The 18,967-nt window shown below is 41.1% G+C and overlaps 1 protein-coding gene across 1 annotated transcript; it reads left to right on the top strand.

Annotated features, from left to right (window-relative positions):
• Positions 1 to 4: 4 nt before the first annotated feature.
• CHMP5 (charged multivesicular body protein 5) lies at positions 5 to 15,430 on the top strand. Its single transcript, XM_007176858.3, has 8 exons — positions 5 to 160; positions 1,386 to 1,490; positions 2,916 to 2,962; positions 4,712 to 4,805; positions 4,937 to 5,008; positions 10,597 to 10,705; positions 12,226 to 12,338; positions 14,717 to 15,430. The coding sequence occupies exons 1-8, from the start codon at positions 92 to 94 to the stop codon at positions 14,765 to 14,767; spliced, it is 660 nt and encodes a 219-aa protein (XP_007176920.1). The 5' UTR covers positions 5 to 91; the 3' UTR covers positions 14,768 to 15,430.
• The last annotated feature ends 3,537 nt before the right edge of the window (positions 15,431 to 18,967 follow it).

Raw genomic sequence — 18,967 nt, 5'->3', positions numbered from 1 at the left:
GAGGGCCGGAAGTCAAGTCGGAGGCGGAGGTGATTCTGCTTCCGTTTCTGGTTTTGCTCCAGTGTTTGGGTTGTCTTCGCGGCCGCCCAAGATGAACCGATTCTTCGGGAAAGCGAAACCCAAGGCTCCGCCGCCCAGCTTGACTGACTGCATTGGCACGGTGGGCACTTAGACACGCATAACTAGGCTCAGGGACCCTGACACCCCCCAACCCCACCCACCCCCGGCTTCGGCGCCTACTCCTGGGTCCCGGACCCATTGCATCTCAGCTCTCTCCACCCCACTTTCTTTCCTGTTACCCAAGTCATTGCTGACTCCACAAACCAGGGACCCCTAACCCATCACTGTCTCGCCCTTCTTGCGCTCCACCCCTTCTGGTGCCCAGTGCCGCGTCCACTCGCTGTTTCCTTACCTCCTCACCCCTACCAGCCATAGGCCCACGCAGCCTTCCCACCTCGTCCAGCCTGACCCGTAACTCCTCTTCCATCCCTCATCCCTCTCCCACGTCAGGGCCCTCGGCTTGATATCCTAGCTCAACATATTTGTACCCCAATCCTGGATCTCAGTAACACAAAATTCAGAACTCTGACCCCTGACATTAAGTCACCACCTTCTATCCAAGCGAATAGCATTAGATCTAAGCCCTAGCCGGGGTCCACTGGGCACTAACCCATTTCACACACCTCCTGCTTGAGCCCTCAGCCTGACGAGCCTCTGATTCTAGGGAAATCTCCACTAAGCCCAGTGATTCTCAAATTCTTTTTCTGCTCAAGCACACTTGAGAGCGACCCTGGAATGTTAGAATTTAGGGGGTGGAGTATAGTTTATAAAAGCTCTCCAGTGTTTCTGGCTGAGAATCTCCCCACCACCAACAGTTAGGAATCACTGTTTTCCACCTTTCACCATATGCTCTTCTTCTTTTTTTTTTTAATTAATTTATTTTATTTATTTATTTTTGGCTGCATTGGGTCTTCGTTGCTGCACGTGGGCTTTCTCTAGTTGCAGCGAGCGGGGGCCACTCTTCATTTCCATGTGCAGGCTTCTCATTTTGGTGGCTTCTCTTGTTGCAGAGCACAGGCTCTAGGTGCACAGGCTTCAGAAGTTGTGTCATGCGGGCTCAGTAGTTGTGGCGCACGGGCTCCAGAGTGCAGGCTCAGTAGTTGTGGCGCACGGGCTTAGTTGCTCCGCAGCATGTGGGATCTTCCCAGACCAGGGATCGAAGCCGTGATCCCTGCATTGGCAGGCAGAATCTTAACCACTGCACCACCAGGGAAGTCCCTCTTCTTTATTTTTCCTTTCTTCCTCTATATTCATTCCTCTCCTGCCACTTTTCATGTAAATGTATTGCAATAACTACTACTGCCTTTGATGTTTTTCCCCTCAAGGTGGACAGCAGGGCAGAATCTATTGACAAGAAGATTTCTCGGCTGGATGCTGAACTAGTGAAGTATAAGGATCAGATCAAGAAGATGAGAGAGGGTCCTGCAAAGGTAAGGTAGGCAGCACCTGAAGAAGGTACTGTGACAGCCTAACTTGAGCACCTGTGGAAGTAGGGCCTGGTGGTAAGGGCTGGTGAGAGATGCAGAAGAGATGCTCACAGTCTAATAAGAAAACATACGTGAGGGTGTATCCTTCAGGGAGGAGAGTTAGCAGCCATATATGAGAGGAAGGCTGGGATTTGACCTGGTGGCAAGGAGATGCTGGTCACATGTCCAGAAGCATGTACGTGGGAACTAGCATATTCTACTGAGAAGGTGCTATATTCTACCTGGAGAGCTGGGCCTGCTCAGGAATAATGAGTTGCCAGGCTAGTCAAGTTAGGTAAGTATAATAGACTGGTTAAGGAGTGGCATGTTGGGGAAAAAGTACCAGTGTTCTATTAATAATACCATCACTACCTACTAGCTGTGACCTTTATAAAGTCCGTTAATTTTTTATTTTCCTCTTCTGTTGGGTAGAAACGTAGAGTTGTATATTTAAGTGCATGGACTGTGAATGTAGAACTGTCTTCTTTTTTCCCATCCCTGTAACTTATTAGACATTCAAGCTAGAGCAAGTTACTTAGCATCACTGAACCTCAGTTTTCCCATCTGTAAAATGGGAATGATATCTACTTTAAAGTGTGAGATTAAATGAGGTAATTCATGTGACCTACATAACACTGTGTCTAGTACATAGACACATTCAGTAAATGTTAGGTATTATTATCATCTGGGAAGTAATAATACCTGCTTTTCCTTCTTCATTGGAGGAGACAAATAAAATGATTTATAAAACAGTGTAGAAATGGAAGTGACAGGAGGATTTTCTCTGCCATCTTAGTTAGATGGCATGGAATGAAGAGCGACCAGAGTCAGGAAAGCCCACCTAGACTTGAGGAGATGAAAGCCTAAGCCATGGTGGTAGTCGTAAGAATGACATGAGAGGAATCAATTTAAAAGTGAGTTCTGAAAATCTAAGATGGCAGTGCATGAAGACACAACAGAGAGAAGAAAGGTAAGGTTGGTGTAACAGTTCTCAACCTAGAGAAGTGAGAGACTGGCGGGGCCATTATTAGTCATTTCCAAGGTGAGAGCAGGCTGAGGAGTTTGGGCATGCTGAGTTTGAGTGGGTAGCAGACTGTGCAAATTGGGAATCTCCCTAAGGCACCTAGATATACAAAATCGGCCCTCTTGGGGCTGGGAGTAGAGGTAATATGCACTAGGAAAAGGAAATGTACTTCAGTACACTGAGATGTGGGATGCCAAGACTGAGACAAGCTGGGGCTTAAAGCCTGCTTGGGAAGTGAACAATCCAGGAGCCACTGTGTCTACTTTGAAGATGAGAGGAAGTAGGTATGTGAGGATATGGGAGATTTTTTTTTACCGTATGTATATTTTCTACTTCCTTTCATTAAAATCTGCTTTTCTCCCTAGAATATGGTCAAGCAGAAAGCCTTGCGGGTTCTAAAGCAAAAGCGGATGTAAGTTATAAGCATAACCTCCTTTCCTCTAGCAAGTTTAACCAAAAGGGAAATGGTCTTCCATTCCTCTAGGTTTTCATACCACTTTATAAGCATTCTTGAGTTAATTGCAAATTTCATTTACACATACAGTTAGCTGGGTTTTTCTCCCCCTGCATGTTCAGCAACATCTGTTGCAGCACTGTCCATTTAAATAGAACTTTTTGCTTTGATGGGAGGTGTTTTGTATCTCTGCTCTTCAGTACAGTAGCTATTAGCCATGCGTGGCTATTGAGCACTTGAAATGTAGCTAGTGTGACTAAGGAACTCAAGTTTTAATTTTATTTAATTTTAACAATTTAAGTAGCCATGTGTGGCTAGTGGCTTCTGTATTGGACTGCCCAGATCTATAGAGTGTGATTCTCCCATTTATTTAATTAGAGTGTGCCTTTTTAATTTTTATTTGTTTGTCTGTAAAATCAGGAATCTTGAATATTTGTTCCCTCCCATCAGAAGATTTAACGGTCCTTAATTTGTTTTAGGTGACTGTGTCCCAGTGTTTGAGCAGAAGCCCAAGAGTATCTTTGGTACTTACCCTTGTGAGCTGATGAGACCCTCTGCAGGGTTATAGAGGTCAGATGTAATCAGCTAATAAAGAACCAGAAAAATTGTTGATATCTCTATTCCTATTTATAAACTAACTTTTTATAAGACATCAGACACCATCTTACTCCTTTTAGATTAGACAGAATTGGAAAAAGAAATTATACTGCCTAGAGTGGTGAGAGAGTGTGATAAAACTGTTACCTCTCTAATTGGTAGCATTGCAATTTTTAGGTAACTTTTTTTTTAATAAAAGGATATTATTCATTGTAGAAACTTGGCAAGTACATAAACATGAGTAGAAGAAAAGGAAATCTACCTAGATTCCTACTAGCAGAAATAACCACCTTTAAAATGCTAATTTCTTACAGTTTCTTTCTCTGCTTGTGCATACATGGTATGTATGCATATAATTTTTTAGAAGATAACAAATGTCGTGTATATAGGTTATGCTTTTCCACTTAATGTTGTATCATGAGTATTTTTGTCCTTCTAAATATTCTTTCCAAACAGTATACTTTTTAACGGGGTAATAATGTTCCACCACCATTTGCCTGCATCATTGACCAGTTTTCTTCTGGTTGGATGGTTAGATGGTTTCGAATAGTGATATAAGTCTTTGAGGCAGTATTATAAGTTGATATAAAGCTTTATTTTAAAAAAGCATGGAGTGCCAGGCATTCTATTAGGTTGGATAGATTACCTATTTGTGGATACGAGATTAATAAAATATCATACCTGTCCTCAAGGAGTTCAGTCTACTGGAAAAACAGTTTCACTATATGTATGAAGAGCCTTAAAAACAGTCTTGCCCTTTCCCCCAAGAATTCCATTTCTGGGAATTTAGCATAGGAAATAATCTAAAACATTATAAAGACCTGTATTAAGACTTCTTAGCAATGTAGAAAGCAGCAGTAATAATAATAATGTTAAGTGGAAAATAGTGTTGTAACTAAAATATATACAGAGGAAAAAGACTGGAGGGACATCAAATCATGTTTGTGTTAGATTGATTAAATTGTTTTTCCCAATTTTTCTGTATATTTAATTTTTTAATGTTTGTTGTTATTGTTTTTAAGAATATTCTCTTATTTTGTGTTAGAGATACTTTCTTCCTGAGGATTTCTATCTGGCTCACATTTATCCTTCTCAATTGACTCTAAAAAGGTATGAGCAGCAGCGGGACAATCTTGCCCAACAGTCATTTAACATGGAACAAGCCAATTACACCATCCAGTCATTGAAGGACACCAAGACCACGGTACTCCCCAAACACCTTTGCCATGGTTTTATTTTATTTTTGTACTCTGTGCTCTTTTCCCATGGTTTTTAAAAGACAGTTTAACCAACATGGCTTCTTAAGACATGGTGTTTTCTCTTTCCTTTTTTTAGGTTGATGCTATGAAACTGGGTGTAAAGGAAATGAAGAAAGCATACAAGCAAGTGAAAATCGACCAGATTGAGGTGAGATGTGTACTGGTTTCCCCAAGAATATACACTTGTTTCTGAAAGAATCAAAATGATTGTGTATGTGATGGGGAGAGCACAGGAGAGGGATTGAATCTTGGGTTCTGCCATTTACTAATAGAGTAACTTTGGGAAAGGGTACCAGAGGTCTCACTTCCCACGTTGTTAAGCTAAGGATCCTAATACCACATACAGTTATAATTAGGATGAAATAAATGAGCTGGTGTATCTAAACGCACAATGCCTGGCACATAATAAGCACCCAGTGAATAAGCACCCAGTTTCCTTTTACTTCTAACTCACTTAATGAGTTTTAGTCAGTTGCCTCAGTTGTAAAGTAGTGATGTTGCTGCTTATCTCCCAGAATTGTCCTCAGAGTAAAATGAGGACATACACATAAAGTGCTTAGCACGGTTCTTGGTGTAGAATTGGTTCCCTCTTCTAGTAATTCTCTTTATATTTTTTTCCCCCAGTTTTATTGAGATACACTTAACATATAACATTGTGTAAGTTGAAGGTATACAACATGATGATTTGATACATATATATATATAGTGAAATGGTTACCACAGTAAAGTTAGTTAACACCTTCATAACCTCACATAATTACTATTTTTTTGTGGTGAGAATATTTAAGGTTTACTTTCCTAGCAACTTGCAAGTATTGTTAAATATAGCCACCATGCTGTACTTTAGATCCCCAGAACTTGAGTCATCTTTTTTTTAAAGGTTATATTCCATTTATAGTTATTATAAAATATTGACTATATTCCTTGTGTTGTACAATATATCCTTGTAGCTTATGTATTTTATTTTATACATAGTAGTTTGTACTTCTTGATCCCCTACCCCCATTTCTTTAGTGTTTTTTTTTTTTTTTTTTTTGGCTGCACTGGGTCTTAGTTGCGGCACATGGGATCTTCACTGCGGCATGCAGACTTCTTAGTTGCTGCATACGGGCTTCTTAGTTGTGCATGTGAACTCTTAGTTGCGGCATGCGGATTCTTAGTTGCAGCAGATGAGATCTAGTTCCCCGACCAGGGATCGAACCCTGGCCCCCTGCACTGGGAGCACAGAGTCTTACCCACTGGCCCACCATGGACGTCCCTAGATTTTTAATAATAATGTCATCAGGTCCTTAAAATTAGCATTTCTTTTTGAGATCATGTTTTGGCTGGGGCATTGAGCCCTAAGAGTTTGGCTCCTCTCGCCTCTCTCAGTTGAACAGCGCAGATGGCAAACAGGGTTAGTGTAAGGAGGCCAGTAGTGACTGGCCTGAGGAAAAGGCTTCCTTTCTGCGTATGTGATAGTTCTCTTTCCCTCTACCCGCTGAGTAGAATGTCTCTTTCTAAGAGGGCATGGACTCAGTTTTGTTCACTATTGTATCCCCAGTGCCCCAAACAATGCCTGTCCATAGTTGGTGCTCAGAAAGTATTTTTTATTTATTTATTTATGACTGTGTTGAGTCTTCGTTTCTGTGCGAGGGCTTTCTCTAGTTGCGGCAAGTGGGGACCACTCTTCATCGCGGTGCGCGGGCCTCTCACCATCGCGGCCTCTCTTGTTGCGGAGCACAGGCTCCAGACGCGCAGGCTCAGTAATTGTGGCTCACGGGCCCAGTTGCTCCGTGGCATGTGGGATCTTCCCAGACCAGGGCTCGAACCCGTGTCCCCTGCATTGGCAGGCAGATTCTCAACCGCTGTGCCACCAGGGAAGCCCAGAAAGTATTTTAATGATTGATGAACAAATGAACTAGAGGCCATTCATGGAGATAAAGCAGTTCTGCCCAGTTGAAGCATTATTTGTTGGTGGAATATTTACTATGTCCCCAGCATTTTACTGCTTCTGCAGATGTATTCTCTGGTAGGGTAGTTCTGGTCTTTAGTAAGTGAAGGCATTCCTCCCATCTTGCTCTTTTCCAGCACCCCTCCTTATACTTCCCGGGACCCTCTTTCTAATCCTCCACACCAGTCTCTGCTTACAAGAATTTAGGCTTAGTGATATCTTCCAGGAGATTCACTGAGAAAAATGTTCTGAGTATGCTTGTCTTATTTGTATATTATTATTTGATAATAAAATACAATGAAACTGAATTTTATTTTCTGCTTTTCGGGTTCCTTATGTTTTAATTAGTGCTATTTAATGAACAAAATAGAAATTTGATCTTTCTGGTTTTTTGTATGTTTCTTCCTCTTTCACCTATGGTTGTCTGGCTCTCTCCACATCTAATTATCCTTCTCCTGTCACCTCATAGATTTGCCTGCATGACAGGTGGAAAGCCCCTTTCATTGTAACTTTTTTTTTTTTTTAAATTCTAAGTCCCAAATTTAATGATCACAAATTTACTTCTTTTTAAAAAATTTATTTGTTTATTTATTTATGGCTGTGTTGGGTCTTCGTTTCTGTGCGAGGGCTTTCTTCTAGTTGCAGCAAGCGGGGGCCACTCCGCATCGCGGTGCACGGGCCTCTCACTATCTTGGCCTCTCTTGTTGCGGAGCACAGGCTCCAGACGCGCAGGCTCAGCAGTTGTGGCCCACGGGCCCAGCTGCTCCGCGGCATGTGGGATCCTCCCAGACCAGGGCTCGAACCCGTGTCTCCTGCATTGGCAGGCGGATTCTCAACCACTGCGCCACCAGGGAAGCCCCTTTGTAACTTTTTGATGCGTATGGGTACGTGTCTTTGGCTGGTCTAGATATTTTGAATTTCATTTGTTTTCCTAAAATACTTTACTTGTAAAACATTTTCACTGTTTTATAGTGCTCATTCAGAAAATTTGCCTCTATGTATGTATGTTCCCCTTTTTCTGTCTTTTTTGTGTCCCAGTTTCTGCACATCAAGTGTAGTGCTTATATTTGTTTTGTATTGATTTTGTTTGTTTTTCCAGAACTGAACCTGCTAATTCTTTGTGATGATTTTTTTTCTTTTCTGTGTCTATCCTAGAGTCTATTGCTAGGAATCCTATCCATAGATGATTTTGGCAGACTTGTCTTGACATGTAAAAGCATAATATAAGTTCAACTTGATTAGTTTATGTTATTTTCACTCTATTTTTATTATTGTTTCAGCCAGTGCTTCTCTGTATAGCAGACTGTTACATATGTACAGTAGTTTGGCACTTGGAAATGCAGAAAAGCAAAGCATTTTCTTTTTAAAAAAATGTTTTTCTCCACTTTATTTTATACCCTTTATATGGAAAAGCAAACCTAATCTGGGGGCCAGGAAGGAGGTTTTAAATGTTTTGCATTGCTCTAGAAATTCTGAAGGATAAGTGGTGCTATTTGGACCCTCTGTGTCATCAACGCTAGTCCATTCCCCTCTATGTGGAATTTTCAGTATATGAAAAACATATTGTTTTGCACATCCTTAACACAGTAGAAGATATATAGTATTAAGTGCTTAGTGTTTGACATGTATTATGACATATATTATTGCAATAAATCCTTATAATAACCCTATGAAGAATGACTATTAATAATCCCAATATGGTACTGGCACAAAAACAGAAACATAGATCAATGGAACAAGACAGAAAGCCCAGAGATAAACCCACGCACCTATGGTCAACTAATCTATGACAAAGGAGGCAAAGATATACAATGGAGAAAAGACAGTCTCTTCAATAAGTGGTGCTGGGAAAACTGGACAGCTACATGTAAAAGAATGAAATTAGAATACTCCCCAACACCATACACAAAAATAAACTCAAAATGGATTAGAGACCTAAATGTAAGACTGGACACTATAAAACTCTTAGAGGAAAACATAGGAAGAACACTCTTTGACATAAATCACAGCAAGATCTTTTTTGATCCACCTCCTAGAGTAATGAAAATAAAAACAAAAATAAACAAATGGGACCTAATGAAACTTCAAAGCTTTTGCACGGCCAAGGAAACCATAAACAAGATGAAAAGACAACCCTCAGAATGGGAGAAAATATTTGCAAATGAATCAACGGACAAAGGATTAATCTCCAAAATATATAAACAGCTCATTCAGCTCAATATTAAAGAAACAAACACCCCAATCCAAAGATGGGCAGAAGACCTAAATAGACATTTCTCCGAAGAAGACATACAGACGGCCACGAAGCACATGAAAAGATGCTCAACATCACTAATTATTAGAGAAATGCAAATCAAAACTACAATGAGGTATCACCTCACACCAGTTAGAATGGGCATCATCAGAAAATCTACAAACAAATGCTGGAGAGGGTGTGGAGAAAAGGGAACCCTCTTGCACTGCTGGTGGGAATGTAAATTGATACAGCCACTAAGGAGAACAATATGGAGGTTCCTTAAAAAACTAAAAATAGAATTACCATATGACCCAGCAGTCCCACTACTGGGCATATACCCAGAGAAAACCGTAATTCAAAAAGACACATGCACCCGAATGTTCATTGCAGCACTATTTACAATAGCCAGGTCATGGAAGCAACCTAAATGCCCATCAACAGATGAATGGATAAAGAAGATGTGGTACATATATACAATGGAATATTGCTCAGCCATAAAAAGGAACGAAATTGAGTCATTTGTTGAGACGTGGATGGATCTAGAGACTGTCATACAGAGTGAAGTAGGTCAGAAAGAGAAAGACAAATATCGTATGTTAGCGCATATATGTGGAACCTAGAAAAATGGTACAGATGAACCGGGTTGCAGGGCAGAAGTTGAGACACGGATGTGGAGAACAAACATATGGACACCAAGGGGGGAAAACTGCAGTGGGGTGGGGGTGGTGGTGTGCTGAATTGGGCGATTGGGATTGACATGTATAAAGTGATGTGTATAAAATTGATGACTGATTAAAAAAATAATAATAATAAAAAGGAAATAATCCCACTTTACAGAAGAGGAAATTAAGGCTGAGACACATTACTTTTCATTGAGTAATGGCCAAATTTTAGCTTGGATTTGTTTGACTCCAGAGTCTGCTCTTCTAACCATTATACTAACTGCCCTTTATTATGCTATAGCACTTCTCAGATTGGTTTTACATTATTTCTGGCCTTGTAATAGTCTCCCAGTTAAGTACAAATAGATAATTCCCAGAAGATTTATGCCCTCAATCAATTTTTTTCACCAGCCTGGTCTCAGGTATCAAGCCTATCCTGATTACATTTCTGTTTCCCCATCCGGGGTGGGCCCAGTACAACTTTTTTGTACTACCCAGTTGTTTCTGCTACTGCTTCCTTTCCCTGTACAGCACAGTCAGTTTTTGGCTGACTCAAGAAGAGTACTTTGCTTGTCTCAATTACCTCTTTTTCTCTATTAACTAGAAAAATTTTGATAGTGTAAATGTTGCTTGATTTCATGTTTCAAGCAAACTTTCTGTAATGAGAGAGCTGATTGGGCATCTGTTCTTGCAATAGAAGTTTGGATTTCCGTGAAGCACCTTAAATTCAAATGCAAGATTACCAATTCTATTATTTATTTTTAAGTTTACATTTTACCACCAAAAATAGGAAGATTATGTGGGCCATTGCTCGTTTCTGAGATTCAGGGGAGAGAATAGGGACAGGGGTTAGTTAGAGAAAAATGGTAAGAAATGAATAAAAATCCTGTCATATATTTTTGTAGGATCTACAAGACCAGCTAGAAGATATGATGGAAGATGCAAATGAAATCCAAGAAGCACTGAGTCGTAGTTACGGCACCCCAGAAATAGATGAAGATGACCTAGAAGCAGGTAAGTTATAGGAAAAGCAATGTATATGTAGCTTTAGCATCTGAAAGGAGCGACTGCCTGGGACCTTTTCTCCCAAATGTTAGAGAAAATTTCTGCAGCAGTTCCCTGAGACTTTATGGTATAGTCTCTGGGCAAAGAGCTTGAGAGGCAGCCGTACCAGACTTGCATACCCCACCAACTCTGGGATGGACAAGCTCTGAAGGAATGTCTAGGCAAAGGCCTCTGCTGACCTGGTGCTTGGTATCCAAACACTGCCATTCCCTGCCATTTTCCTTTTGATTTTTTTTCTCTTTATTTTCCTGCTGGAGTCCTCTCCCTCAGAACAGTCAAGCAGATCAAGAAACAGTAGTTGGCAAATACTTAGTGTGCAGCTACTATATGCCAGGCACTGTATTAGATGCTGGGGATTCAGCCTTGAAGAAAACAAACACAATCTCTGCATTTATGAAGCTTCTCCTTTAGCAGGGGTAAGAAACTGCTTGTTTCAAGTAATTGATTAATTATAAGAGCACAAACTGTTGGGAAGGAGAAGTATGGGGTACCATAGGAGCACATAGCCAGTGAATCTAACCTATTTGGGAGTCAGTGACAGGCATTACACCTGAAGGATGAGCAGAGGGTAGCAAGACAAAATGGAAGGGGTTGTTAAGTGGCCTCACAGAGAGTTGTTTAGAAACTGTTCCTGTAGTCCATTTAAGAAATTGTGGTGGCTGAGACTATGGTGGTGGTAGCAAAAACAGAGATAAGTGGACATATTGAAGAAATTTTAGGAGGTTGAATGGACAAGACCTAATGATTGATTGGGTGTGGAGAGAGAGGGAGGTGTCAGAGGTGTTTGTCAATTTCTAGCATGAGCAACTGGGTAGATGGCAGGACCACCCCACACTGGGTTTTCTGTTGCATGATTCCCCTGTCCCATTACTACTTCTTCTTTCTCTCCATGTTCTGTTTTGCCTAGAACCTTTTTTCCCCCGTTTATTTCTTTATTTTCTTATTTCTCATCTTAAGTTTCCTCTGATGAGTCTCTACCTGCTGTTGCCATTTCCCCTGGTCACTTCCAACTCACTTTGCCATAGACTTATTTTTAAAGCCTGATCTCATGTAATGGTCACTCACTATACAACAATCTCATGCCTCCTTTCACTGCCGGCTTTCAAGTTCATCAATAAATGGGAGAGGATTTTTTACATTTGTTATCATCAGGATTTTCTAATTTGAATTGGCCAACCGATAACTATAGAGTCTTCTCATGAAGACTGGGCCTTATAAACCTGTGGGGAATGGTTTTGTTTGTTTGTTTGTTTTATTTTAATTTTTGTTTTTCATGGATTTTTACCACACCAGTTCCCTTGAAAATTTCTTACAATTGCCATCTTTTATTTTGAAAATAGAAATTAATAATCCCTTCTCTTTGTTTCTAAGTTTTCATCTTATTGCAAATAATTTGGCCAACTTTCTTAACATTAGCTACCAATTTTCTTGCTTACATTTTTTTGAAATATTGACTATTTCAATCTCAGAGTTGGATGCACTGGGCGATGAGCTTCTGGCTGATGAAGACAGTTCTTATTTGGATGAAGCAGCAGCTGCACCTGCAATTCCAGAAGGTGTTCCCACTGACACAAAGAATAAGGTGAAAGCTTTTTCTGTTTTATTTTCTATGCAAAATGGTCTGGGAATCTAAAAGGTATTCTTAAGTAAGAATAAGGTGAAATCTTTTTCTGTTTTATTTTCTATGCAAAATGGTCTGGGAATCTAAAAGGTATTCTTAAGTAAGAGCAAGGAAAGACTGTCATTATTTTGGGAACCCTTGAAAGCCCAGTTTTCCCACATTGGACTGTGGATAGGCTACATAAATAGTGTCACTGAGGCCCAGGGATGGTTTTATTCAATGACAATTTGTATAGTATACATAATCACTTTTGTGAGCTTGGACTGGGTGCTATTGGGTTTTAGACATTTCCTGGGAAAGCAGCAGCAACATACGCATGAACCATGCGGGGTGGCAGCATAAAATAAAGGTCCACTCCAGACATGATGACCAATAATAGGGTGGATTTTTTTTTGAACTAGGGATTCATAATTTAAGTGTAAAACTTAATGTAGAAAGATTCTACTTCAACAAGGAAAAAGAATCAGGACACCTGGGTGTAAGCCTGAGATTGAAACCACTAACTGTGAGACCTTGGCAAATCACTTAGCTGTTTTGAACTTTTCTGTTCCTTGCATCTATAAAATGCAGATAACTGTAATTATCTCACATAATTGTTGTGTAGATCAAATTAGATCTTGTATGTAAAAGGACTTTGCGAACTTAAAGCCCTGTTCAAATCTACATGCTTGTCATTATAAATAGATAAAATTTGCTGCTTATAAAATCCTGTTTACCCCATCTGAGTTTCTGGTATCACATGTCATTTTTTCTATTGCCACTGGCCATTTACAGTCCTGGTGTTTACCTACTCCCAACATGCACATTGAGGTGCACAGTATAGTTGACAGAATCCTAGAGTGGGAGCCAGTCTCAGCTCTGCCTTTATTCACTGTGTGACTTTGAGCAAATTCGAAGTTCATATCTTCTCTCTGAACCTCATGTTTTTCCTACCTGTGCAATGTGGGGAACAAACAGGTGGGAAAGTAGGTAATTTCTCAGGTCCCTTATAACTGAATTTTTTTTTAAATATTTATTTATTTGGTTGCGTTGGGTCTTAGTTGTGGCAAGTGGGCTCCTTAGTTGCGGCTCGCCAGCTCCTTAGTTGTGGCATGCGAACTCTTAGTTGCAGCATGTGTGTGGGATCTAGTTCCCAGACCAGGGATCAAACCCAAGCCCCCTGCATTGGGAGTGAGGAGTCCTAACCACCGCGCCACCAGAGAAGTCCCCCTTATAACTGGTTTTGACGAATGTGTGTGTTCCCCTACCTTACCCCTCCCCCCGGCTTACTTGAGCCTGGGGTCGTCTTACCTTTCTCTACTACCCAGGCCACCCTCACCACTTCAAGGCACCAGGTGCATAGGTTGCTTTTTCTCAGCATACCTAAAATCATTTTTATTAACACTACCATAGCCCATCTTTTCAAATCCTTGGTAACAGGTCCCTGAAGGATGTGTGTTATTTCCACTTTTAGAAGGTCACAGATTCCTGACTTAAATGTGCTGTTGAGGTATGGTTTCTGAATTGATAGTGGTGTCACTGCCTATAAGTTTGTAGTAAAGTGTGATATGGAAGTGACTGCCTGTCCCAGGGCACCGCTCCTTCAAGGATTGATGAGGCGGGCTTCCCTGGTGGTGCAGTGGTTAAGAATCCGCCTGCCAATGCAGGGGACACAGGTTCGAGCCCTGGTCCAGGAGGATCCCACATGCCGCGGAGCAACTAAGCCCGTGCGCCACAACTACTGAGCCTGCGCTCTGGAGCCCACGAGCCACAACTACTGAAGCCCGTGCGCCTAGAGCCCATGCTCCACAACAAGAAAAGCCACTGCAGTGAGAAGCCCACACACCACAACGAAGAGTAGCCCCCGCTCTCCGCAACTAGAGAAAAGCCTGCGTGCAGCAACAAAGACCCAGCACAGCCAAAACTAAATAAATAAATAAATTTTAAAAAATAATTAAATAAATAAAAGGATTGATGAGGCTACAAAAGGTATTGGTTCACTTTGGGATCAGAGTGAAAGTGGGAATCTGGAGGCAAGCACTCACTCCTCTGCCTTCACTCCTGGACATTCCCAGCCCCCTTTTCCCCTTTCTAGGTTTACTCTTAGTTTTCTCTTTCTCTCTGTACTCTTCCCTTACTCTGCAAAGAGTCATCCCTTTTGATCCCTTCCACTTCTTTTCCTGGTTTATCACTTCCCCTTTTACCTTTCATAAAACAGTTTGTTCTCATCTTATCAGTGGGATTTTTGTTTTCATTGATTAAACACTTGGAAATGAGTTTTGACTACTAAATATTTGTAATCGTTTTCTTTTTTTATCAGTTGGAAAATAGTGGCACTAAACATTTCTTCCTTTTCACAGGATGGAGTCTTGGTGGATGAATTCGGATTGCCACAGATCCCTGCTTCATAGACTTGCATCATTCAAGTACATCATGTAAAATAAACACATATTCTGGGACTAGGAAATATTTATCTTTCCAAGTTTGCCATAACAGATTTAGGTTTCTTTCCTTTCTTTGGAGGAAAAGTTAATTACATTGCTTTCATTTTTTTTCCGTTAAGAGACTCATTGCTTGAAGGAAGCTTTCTTCATACTAAATTTTTATTCCTTTTCTCTTATGAAAGACTAACTTACTTAAAATTATCATTGGGTATGTATAACTTCATTCCTTAATAATAATTTTGAGATAAAACCAAGGAAATAGGAATCTTTAAGTTCTATGACAGCATATCTCCACAATCTCAAATTGACCCGATAAATTGATGACAAAGACGAGATTAGTGGGACTGTCCATATTATGATTCAAAACCATTTTCTCTTGTGGTATTATGGGTTGGTTAAAGTGATGGCCTTTTTTGGTGAGTTTTGTTGTGTCTTGTGAGTAAATCTTTACTGTGTCCAATATTGGAATGGAATTATCACTACTGTATCATGGGTGGCTATTTTGATTCTGTGGTTCATTCAGTATTACAGTGGACTTGTAATCAATAATGAATATTTCTTGATATTTAATGTATAGGACATTTATTTATACTCAATAAATATTTTTCAAAAGGATATAATTTTAATAGTATTACCTCAGCCTGAAAATTCCACTACAGAAACCAAAGTTAATGTAATTTTAATGTCAACTCAGCCTAAAAATTCCACTACAGAAATCGAATTTAACTGGCAGCATTGTGGTATAGTGGAAAGAGCAAGGAGCAATCCAGGCTTGGGCCCTGGGTCTGCATCTAATAACTACTAAGTAGCCCACTCACACCTCTAAATTTTTATTTCCTTACTAGTAAAATCATGCTTCCCTCACAAGCTTTTGTGAGGAATAATTGATTGTCTTGAGTACTTTGTTAACTGCCACATCTCATATGAGGGATTATTAACAATTAAAAATCTGGGGTTGGGAGTTCTCTGGCAGTCCAGTGGTTAGCACTCGGCACTTTCACTGCCATGGCCTCGGGTTCAGTCCCGGGTCGGGGAACTAAGGTCCTGCAAGCTGCGCAGCTCAGCAAAAAAAAAAAAAAAGTGGACTTTATTCCCTTCTTGGGAGGTGCCTGGAGTGCTACAGCAAGTCCAAATTCCTGCTAGATTTCAGGGTCTGTAATGATCCATCCTCCCTTCTGCCCCCCTCACTGGCTGCCTCACAGTGTCACATGCACCAGCCTTTCATGTGTCAGCAGATCAATCCGGTAAACATTTATTGAACGCCAGCCCTGTAGAGTCTCTATACCAACCCAGGGGATACCAAGAACAATCACAACTCCTCTCTTCAAAACTTCACTGTCTAGTTTTAGGTGAGGATGAGACACGGATGTAACCCTCTCCCACCCCCACTAACCTCACCCTTGAAGAAGCCTTCCAGTGGAGCAAACATTACACTATTCATCATTACCTTCTTGAAACCTTCCTTGGCTTCCTTACAAGTTCTCACTCAGCCCTTTTAATATTTCTTCCATTATAGTTCCAATCTGGGATGACTTCTTACCCTTCATACTTTCCTTGAGATAACTCACACCCATGATTTTAACTATTACCTATGAACTAATGCCTCAAAATAACTGTTACTAGCCCAGACCTCTTTCCTTATTCTTATTTTCAGTTCTGGGTATTCCAAATTAAACGCCCCACCACTACCTAAAATCTAACATCCAAATTAAGCTCATTACCCTGAGCTTCACACTCAACCAACGTTCCTGCTTTATTTCTTATCTTGCCAGTGTTAAATCAGTGACCCATATATTGCCAGTTTTAGTGGGTGATATTTAGTGCTCCAGCTAGACCTCTTTAGTACATTGGATACCAGTGAACAATCATTCTACCAGTCTCTCTTCCCTTGGCTTTTGTGATGGTACTCTGTGGTTCTTCTATTCTTCTGACTATTCCCTCCAAGATTCCTTTCTGAAATTCTTATCTCTCCAACCCTATAATGTTGGTGTTCCTCAGGAGTCCAGCCTTTATCCACAGTACTTCTTTCTCTGCTCACTTATATTTAATAATCTCAGCTATTCTCGTGGCTTTAACTCCTGACTTCTAAGTCTATACTTGTATCCCTGGTCTTGCCCCTGAGTTTCAGAATCCTGTTTATATCCACTCATTGCCTAAGAGTAATCTGGATGTTCCAGAAGCCCACAAACACTTCACATTCAAATGGCCAAGACAACCATTATCTTTCCCCCAGACCTAACCTCCTGTTTTCCCTGCCTCAGCTAATGGAACCATTATCCTCCATCATTCAAAACAGAAAGCTCTTGAGTTGTCCTTGATGCCTACATTTTGCTTCATCCTACACATTCAATTAATCATTAAACCCTGCTTTTAACCCCTATGTGTTTCTCAAATCCAGCCCCTCCTTTTCTCTTTTCAACTCTCTTTGGCTTGGACATCCCTCACATAGCCTTTGCGAATAAATGACCTGCTTTCCCTTCTTGCATAAAGTACTGGTTCCCTGACACCTCCAGCAGGGCTTAAAAAGCTGCCTATTGGCCCCAGCCTCTCTGTAATGGTTTATTGCTTAGTCTTTTCAGAACAGCATTCTCTTTCATTTGGAGAACTGCCTCCCCAATTCCAAATGTGTGATTATTGGAAAAATACCAATTAGAGTAGCCCTACCTTTACTTTTCCACTATGGGAGTGGGCTTGTAACCAGGTTTGTGCCTATTGAAGTTCATCCCTCAAATTTTCTAAGGGGAAATGCTTTCCTTTTTTTTTTTTTTTTTTTTTTACTCTTTATCAGTCTGAGAAGTTTGAGATATTGAGTCGAGAGAGAGCAGCCAAGAGGCAGAACGAAAGAATCCTCATGGCACTGAGCCCTGACTTCTGATCTTTGAGATTCTCAGAGTGCTCCAAGTCTCTGCAACTCCTCCTTTAGTTCTGTGAACTGAGAATTCTGCTAACAAACCCCCTTTTCTGCTTAAACTAGTTGGAATTGGGTTCCTGTCACTTGCTAGTAAGAGTCCTGTTCTAGTTCTCCTGCATCTGCCATACAGTCATGATTCCCTGCCTCTGCTCATACAGTTTCCCCTCCCTGGAGCTGTAACCGATCAATGGGCTCGTGTGCCCACGGCACAGAAGGCCAAACTGACAGCCGGTGTTTGCAGCAAAGTCAGGGTTTATTGCAGGGTGCCAAGCAAGGGAGTGAGAGACAAGTCTCAGATCCACTCCAGCTTGGTCTTTGAGTTAGGGTTTTTTTAAGGAGAAGAACAAAGAAGCTGGGGTTAATCATCATTTTGTGACATTTCTTAATTGTAGTTTTGGGAGTCAGGACGCCTATGGTTTACGAGTCTGGTCTGGTGGTCCGTGACCAGGGTTGGGTGGGTCTGTTAGCTCATTTTGCCCTGGAGGAACAACCTGAGTCCCTACCTTAATGATGTTACCGACAGTAGCAATTTTAGTCATCTGACTCTGGTTGATTAGCGTTCAGTTAGCACAGGATTGAGGTCAGAGGGGACAAGAAAGGGAATAAAATGTTGGATAGAGAGGTAGGGGATAAACTTGGTAGGGGAACTTGGTTTTAGGGGTACTCGGTTTCAGAGCTTCCTTAACACCTTTGTCATTCTGCTAATTCTTGCTATACTGGGGAAAGACCAAAAGCCAGGCCCTGGTCTTCGTCAATCCCAGCGAATTTAAGGCAAGTGGAGAGGATAAATCCTGCGGTAGGGGCCCTCTGGTGATCACTGCTATAGCTACCACCAGTTAGCATCACTGGTCAGTTAAGCATTAGAAGCAGAACTGAGTGCAGGCAGTCTCCTTAGGTTGTAATCTAGCAGCCCCGGGAGATTAACAAGGGTGGAGGAGAACGGAGTGATCCAGTAGAGAGAAGTTTGGCACTTCTACATCTATTATCCATATCCCTTAGCTTTCCCCTTATACATTCTTATATCACATAGGGAGTTGGTTTGTTTTATTGCTGCCTGAGTCGTACCCCCATAGATTCTTTTTTTTTTTTTAATTTTATTTATTTATTTATGTATTTTTGGCTGTGTTGGGTCTTCGTTTCTGTGCGAGGGCTCTCTGTAGTTGCGGCGAATGGGGGCCATTCTTCATCGCGGTGCGCGGGCCTCTCACTATCGCGGCCTCTCTTGTTGCGGAGCACAGGCTCCAGACGCGCAGGCT

This window comes from Balaenoptera acutorostrata, chromosome 6, assembly GCF_949987535.1.
Source record: "Balaenoptera acutorostrata chromosome 6, mBalAcu1.1, whole genome shotgun sequence".
Lineage (NCBI taxonomy): Eukaryota > Metazoa > Chordata > Mammalia > Artiodactyla > Balaenopteridae > Balaenoptera > Balaenoptera acutorostrata.
Note: the sequence above shows the minus strand (reverse complement) of the source record. Positions and strands in the feature narration are given on the sequence as shown.